At 38.4% G+C, this 7,744-nt stretch overlaps 1 protein-coding gene across 1 annotated transcript; it reads left to right on the forward strand.

The window, feature by feature from the left end:
• Positions 1-3,074: 3,074 nt before the first annotated feature.
• LOC102204434 (uncharacterized) lies at positions 3,075-7,455 on the forward strand. The gene is made up of 4 exons (XM_005741551.1): positions 3,075-3,275; positions 4,326-4,481; positions 6,576-6,763; positions 6,897-7,455. The coding sequence occupies exons 2-4, from the start codon at positions 4,395-4,397 to the stop codon at positions 7,375-7,377; spliced, it is 756 nt and encodes a 251-aa protein (XP_005741608.1). The 5' UTR covers positions 3,075-3,275; positions 4,326-4,394; the 3' UTR covers positions 7,378-7,455.
• Positions 7,456-7,744: the final 289 nt, after the last annotated feature.

Genomic DNA, 7,744 nt, shown 5'->3' on the forward strand with positions numbered 1-7,744 from the left:
AGGTGCTGATGCACCTGTAGCACCTGTAGCTTTTAAAAACTGAGCTTGAAAATGAATAGCGGTAATAAAAACTGAGAGAGGCCCACAGTGATCACTGACTGTTTTTAGGGGCTTTTTGAGATTAACATGTTAAAAACACAAAAGCCTTATTAAACGCAGGGTAGTTTGGGCAGGGAAGCAGGATTTATCAGGTCATCACTTAAAGACTTGATAGAGATTAATTAGAGATAATGTAAAATAAACTCAAGCTTGATTGACCCCACACAGATCCATGTTATGTTTGTAATCTCCTTTTTGCTCAGTCCATTTGTGGACTTGATTCTGTTTGTTTTCATGTGGAAAGGACCCATTGACAGACTGCTGGCACTTCTGTGCTGCTGTAATAGAGACAACACTGCAGCAGATGAAGCAGGAGGTGGTCAGTGTGAATGATTATAGGACAGACTGACGTGGTGAGTGAATAGTCAGAGACAAAGGGAGAGTGAAAAATTGCAGCCAAATAGTGTCAGAAATGCAGAGAAACTGGTCGATCAGTTCTTTTCCCAGTTTCCCAGTGAGAACTTGAGTCTCTACAGTGCAATATTCTTTGTGGCTTGAAATTAAAAGACAAAATTTCTTCCAGAATCATTTCTCTTCATATTTTTTCCAGATGTTTCTGACTTAACAGAGATTAAACAATGGTACCTACAGTTTTGTAATATCTTACAAAAAGTAATGGAAATGTATCCATTAAAGTTTATTCTTGTTTTCTCTTAAGATGTTATGTATTTGTCTGTTTACATTTTATGAATTAAACAGATTTTTGGTTGGATTTTGTTCTGTTGTTAATGCTGTTGTGCTGCTCTTTCCAGGATGTTGAGAATCATTCTCCAGGTTAGAACAAAGTGGCACCATTTGACTCTTGTAGAGGATTTACATTTTTAAACATTTGTACATTCACATTTATCGTGGTTTTGCACTGGAGATCATTGAGAGTTTAAATCTCGCAGTGCCAAATATTCCATATAAGACTGTAAAAATGTTTTTTTTGTCCTCTAGATGGCGCCATGGGTCAGAATGTGTCTCTATTACTTAAATAAAATTAAGTTTCAGTACAAATGTTTCATCAATAAAAATAACGTACTTAGAAGAACATATTTTGGTTTAGCTGGAGAGGTTCCAAAGTTTGATTTGGCAGATTTCTGCACCTGATGTCTTTCTTCTTCTGTTTATTATTATTATTATTGCTGCAATCGTTGTTATTATACATGTAAAAGTATCTTTAAGTTTAAAACAAAAAACAAACAAATGGAATCCAGTTTTGTAGTTGTTCTTTGGCATCTATTTGGCCCGAAATATACTTGGTTGGTTTCAAGAAAATACTGTAGTTTGAGTTATAATAGGTTAAAATGAACCTCTATATATATGTAACGTGAGGGTTCACTAGATGGTTTGGAATCTCTCTGAATAATTAGGAACAGCAAGACGGATAACTTTTTAGCAGCCTCTTTACTTTTAGCACACGGCAACAACAACCCACACTTCCTGTGTGCTGCCCTCATGAATACTTCACTGGCCTCTCAGAAGCCAGGAAATCTTATACTCAGATCAAAACAGGGAAAACAACCAGGTAAATATAACACATACTTATTACTGGTTTGAACATGCATGTCTAAACATTCAAACATGTAAACATGTAAATATCAAAACACGTAACCACCAAATAGCTACATAACTAGCTTTATAACCTTTGTAAACACCTCTTTGTATATCAAATTAGATTTAAATTTACTTCTACACTTTACATATATATGGACTATATAGACTACGTGAAGTACCCTCTAACGTCTGCTAGATGACGCTAATGCAGCACCAACCTCAAGCCCATAGCACAAGTTACCATCAAGTGCAGGATCTACCAAGGAGATGCTCTGTCCCCACTGCTGCTCTGCATTGGCCTGAACCCCCTCAGTGAGATCATTGACAAGACTGGCTACGGATACCGACTATGAAATGGAGCAGTTGTCAGCCACCTCCTGTACATTAATGACATCAAGCTGTATGCCAAGAGTGAACGAGACATTGATTCACTGCTCCACACCACCAGGATACACAGCAATGATATTGTAATGTCGTTCGGACTGGAGAAATGTAACAAAGAGAGGGAAGGTAGTCAGAACTGAGGGGACTGAACTACCAGAAGGAAACATTACAGACACAGAGCACAGTTACAAGTACCTGGGGATCCCGCAGGCAAATGGGAACCATGAAGAGGCTGCTAGGAAAGCTGCAACCACCAAGTACCTGCAGAGGGTCAAGCAAGTCCGGAGGAGTCAGCTGAACGGTAATAACAAGATCCGGGCCATCAACACCTACGCCCTGCCTGTGATCAGGTACCCTGCTGGGGTAATAGGCTGGCCAAAGGACGAGATAGAAGCCACTGACATAAAGACAAAAAAGCTCCTTACCATGCATGGAGGGTTTCACCCCACGTCCAGCACCCTGAGGCTGTACGCTAAGTGGAAGGAAGGAGGCCGGGGACTGGTGAGTGTCAGCACTACGGTCCAGGATGAGACAAGGAACATCCACGAACACATCAGAAAGATGGCCCCAACTGACAGCGTGCTCAGTGAATACCTCAGGCAGCAGAAACCCAAGAAAGAGGAGGAAGAGGAGGAACCATCATGGACGGTCTTTTTTTTTAGTTCTTTGTGTGGTAATCTATTAGTTTTCTATTATTTAGTATTAGGTTATTCTTGGTATTTGCTGATGTAATATTTGCAATGCATTTTAAGGATTTAGTTGTGAGTCAGGCATTTGTGTGTTCTAAAAAACTCCCCAAACAAAAGCCATTGCTGCATTAATAACTCTGTTTTCTTACATGCATAGAGAGAGAGATCCTGTTAAGAGTGACTGCAGGGGTTCATTTACTAGAAGGGCAAATTGAAATTATTAGTTTTTAAACTCAAGTGAATTGGGGTGCAAACTAAAAATAAAAAACTGTCTTTTCACTGTAAATCTTAAAAATGACCCTGCAAGTGTGACTGCATGCGGGTGGTGGGCGGGGTTTCACGATTTGCAACTTCCCCGTTCAAGACAATGTGAAGGCAACTAGAAGCATGGAAATATAAAACTGGCTCTTCTCTAAAAATCACTACTCTTGTTTGTATTTGACTCTGAGTGGAGTATGGAGTGTTTAAAGTTGGCAACGACGACGTCTCTGTTCAAGACAGACGGGGACAGATATCATGTTTCAGAGTTTGATGACTGAGACCGTTGGAACATTCCTGAGGCAAGTAAGGGCAATGTTTACACTTATCACACTGCTTCTGAAGAACAGCATAGTCACAAGAAAACTGGCATTTAGTAATAAAGTATTATGCGATAGACTACTATGCTCTTTTCTTTTGTGCTTGCAGGGTGCTTTTGTATAAATGCAGAGAACAGAAATGTGTGTACTGGTAACTGTTATTGGCTGTACTTGATTATACTCAGATTACTTGATAAAAACTTGATCAGAGAAAATCAAATATTTAGTTTTCACTAGTTTAATACATGCTGACTGTGAATTCCAGTGAATGGGGGTTGGTACACAGCAAAATCTCCAGTGTTAAATTAACACTGGAGAGTGTCTATATGGGTCCACACCTCTGAGTGTTAAATACAACACTGTTGAGTGTTAAATTAACACTTTTGACAGTGTTATATGTTTAAAAGTAACCTAGTCAGTTTTAAAGATTAACAAAGACTAACACTGAGCAGTGCTGATTTTCTAACACTGGAAAATAACTCAAAATGTTAGAAATATTCCAGTGTTAGAAAATCAGCACTGCTCAGCGTTAGTCTTTGTTAATCTTCAAAACTGACTAGGTTACTTTTAAACATATAACACTGTCAAAAGTGTTAATTTAACACTGGAGATTTTGCTGTGTATTTTTAAAGTTGACTACCACAACTTCCTCCTTCAGTTTTCACCAGCATTATCTGCATTATATTTCATGTGTGGGCGGTCTCGAGGCAAGTGAAGGCAACACTTGCAATTAGTCACATGTTCTTTTGTGTTTGCAGTGTGCTTATCTATGAATGTTGTGAATGTAAATATCTGAACTGGTAATGCACTAACTGCACTTGTTTAAGATCATATTACTTGACAGAGACCTGATGACAGAATACTGTTTTATTTTCACATATTTGCTTCAAAGTAGCAGTAAATATGTGTATGAACCTGATGAATACAATATAATAACACAGCCGTCTATATTATTTGTTACCAGTTTTCTACATGTACTTTTTATTGAATTTTTTCATCACTGTAACTACATGAAATCTCCCTTTTCCACCGACAGGTCTTTCTTTGAAGAAAAGGTGAACAGTGCATCTTTTACCAGAGCTCCATCCCTGAATGGCAGATAGAGATGGGGCCCATCCATGTGATGATGTGGATCAATATTGGTGTCTGCCTTCCTTTGACCATACTGGTCATCTGCTGTTTGTGTTGTGTGGTATGTAGATAATCACTAAATATTGTGCATTTTATGTCTGTCAGTATACGAACAAAAAGAAGGGTCCCGCACACCATTGAATCCTATCGAGATCTTTAAAATTACTTCTGTGGTTTATTGGGAAACGCGAACACCGATTATCCTGAATGTGTACCTGTCACACTGGATGGGGCTGTGCTTAGGCTTCTAAGGGTTATTCCTTTACGAGTCCTGACATAATATAATCAGCTGCATCTGTTATAGTTTACACGTTACAGTATACCCAGAAAGGTTTTCACACTTACATGCAGCTGTGACCTTAAAAAGTAGGTCACGGTCACTCATTTGGGGTCAAGTGACAAAGAAGTGAAAAACGAATCATTATAAAAAAGAGAAAATTGACCCCTAGGGTGTGGTTAAGTGTAATGATCGTAATTTCATGTTTGTTAGAGTTTATACTGGACAGTAAGTCCAGGTTAATGTGCAGGTTTGCAGTGAATTACTATGTTGGTGCAGGCAAGACTGTGATATTCATGGTGACTGGTTAGGTGCTGAGTAATAGCAGGGACACTATAAGAGTGATATGTGACACTTTAAAAATGTGAATTTATGGGAACATTTTGCAATGGCAAGGAAGTGTAATTTCTGTGTATGTGTGTGTGTCACAAAGCATGATTATGAGAGAGATGGGGGTGGGTGGGAGTGATGGGAGATGTTTCAGGGTTGTTCCTTCATTATTTTAGGGTCACTGAGGCAAATTGAGTCTTGAGATTTGGTGCTATATAAATAAAGCTTCCTGTGTATGAGTGTATGTAACATCTGAAGGGATTTTAGAGTTCACATTGAATAATCTCAGTAAGAGGATTAATCATTACTCACCCAATGTGGACTTAAGAATTTGAATGATAATTTTGCATTTTTCTCTACTCATTTTTGCTTTGTTGGATTGAAGTCTGAAAGGAGCTGGAGGACTTAATGAGTCACTGCTCCCTCATTTGGACTTCATTGGGTGCAGTCTGCAGAGGGCTGTCTGTGACCATGAGCACTGGCCACTAAGTGGCAGTGTTTCATCAGAAGTTAGTGCAGTTAACATCTGGACGTAGGCAACTGAAGCTGCCTGCATTGCTTGGTTGGGTCTATCTCTTGGAATTGGAAACTCAAACCATTTTGGAAAACTGCTCCAGACTTACTACAAAGGAGTAACTGCTGATCCACAACACTGAGTGTACAACCACTGCCCACACACTGCCTGCTGTACCACAGCTTACACTGTTTCCACATCTGTCAAATTTTAACCCCCACTGATGGCAACGACCACTTTTTTAATAGAAATCTACTAAAAAAAACTTTATGGGGTAACGATGGTAAGGCAAAAAAAAAAAATCATGATAAAAAATAGTTATGAATAGTTACGAATGAAACAACAGGGAAAAATAAGAGGAGACGATTGCAGCACAGTGTGGGGGATTATTTCGAATCACCAGGTCAAATGTGTGTAAGAGAGTGAATCTGAATGATGTTTTTTACTTTCTAAAAACAGGAGATAAGATGTACCACAACGTAAGGAGTGCTCTGACACGTTGATAAATATGTTTTTTTTTCCTTTCTGGTTGTTTAGCATGTAGTTAAAACCCTGCTGCTAAGTGGCGCACTGGTGACCTGTGGGTAGTTAACAGATTAAAATGAATAGAGATGGCATGAAAATATTACATCTGTTAGTTTGTACATTAATCAGTGTTCCTGTAACTTCTCTGTTCACATCAAACCGTTGTGTGAGTTAAAATGTAAAAGCTAAATAATGCTGACAAAGTGCCTGCACAGTTTCAAGGTTAGCCTTTCTATCATCCAGTAGAAGATGCACAACACCTGGGTCTCATAGCTTAATCAGAATGTTTCACTAAAGGAGTAAACGTTAATATACTTCACAGTGAAAATATTTGGAAGTGAGGTACTCTCATATAATACACATCCCATCAGATAACAAGTGCAACATTGTAATACCGCACATGACAAAACATTGTCTGTTTAATCTGACCTCATAGATTGCTCTATGATGGAGTTGAACACATCTTGTTTATTATTTCATATTCTGACTAATAATTGTATGTCCTGCAGGTGCGACGGGATCAGGTCCCTGTCATCTATTACACAAACCTCCTGATCTCCAATCTAATCCAGATGTGCACTATCATCATTATCGTGGCAAAACCAGATGATCATGAAACCTACATGATGTCTTTTGTTATTTACTATTTCGGTGTCCAGGCCAGTCTTTACTTCAAGTTGTGCATTGCTCTGGAAAGGTACCTGTCTAACTTTCGGTGTGTGTACTTGCATGTGCTTGAGTACTATATTGTACTGTGAATCATCCATATTTTTAGAAATAATATATTCTCTACTGTAAAAATTAAGTTATCTGTCTGTCTTGTGTTGCAGGTGTTTTTTCATCACCCGCCCACTGACGGACTTTATGAGGCAAACCAGGAGTTCTGTGCTGGTCTGCATTCTGGTCTGGGCCCTTTGTGTTGTCAGTGTACCTGTTGCCATAGTCTTGCGTTATTTTCTACGAGTCCTTATTTTGATCCTAGTCCCTGCCTTTCTGTTCATCATCTGTTTTGCTGCGACCCTCAAAGCCCTGCATGCTGCCTCCACAGTGAGCACCGAGGAAAAGCGAAGAATTGTAGGAACTTTGGTTCTGTTGCAGCTTAGTTACTTTCTGATGATCCTACCTGCAATTACTGAGTTAACTTTTGAATTTCACCCACATGACACTGTCAGAGATGTTGTTTTTATCTTGTTTCTACTCAGTCCTTTTATGGACCTGATTTTGTTTTTTCTCATGCAGAAAATGCCCACTGACAAGCGGCTGGCTGGTTTGTGCTGCTGCAGTAGGTGTAGCAGCAGCTCATCATTGTGAGGATAAAGCAAATGGCTGTTGTACTACAGATTTAAGCAGCAAAAACGATTTTATTTTATATGCTTGAATATATAGAAAATAGGTTTAAATGTTAAATAAATGTCTTCCAGTCAGAGAATGTTGCATATAATTTAATTTTTGCTGGATGCGTAAAGTTAAAAGATTAAAAATAATAAAACTAGTTTTAAAAAGAGACTTTTTCATTTGATTACATTTTATATGATGGATTATGCAGAGAAACTAGAATTGGTCTGAAAAATCTATTGCTTTATCACCTATTCAGGTTGTAAATCATGTTTTTAAAAAGTAACTAAGTAACTAATTACTTTTGAAAATAAGTAATCAGTAAAGTAACAGGATTAATTTT

Source organism: Pundamilia nyererei, unplaced genomic scaffold (assembly GCF_000239375.1).
Source record: "Pundamilia nyererei isolate P.nyererei 1_Seehausen unplaced genomic scaffold, PunNye1.0 scaffold00111, whole genome shotgun sequence".
Classification (NCBI taxonomy): Eukaryota; Metazoa; Chordata; class Actinopteri; order Cichliformes; family Cichlidae; genus Pundamilia; species Pundamilia nyererei.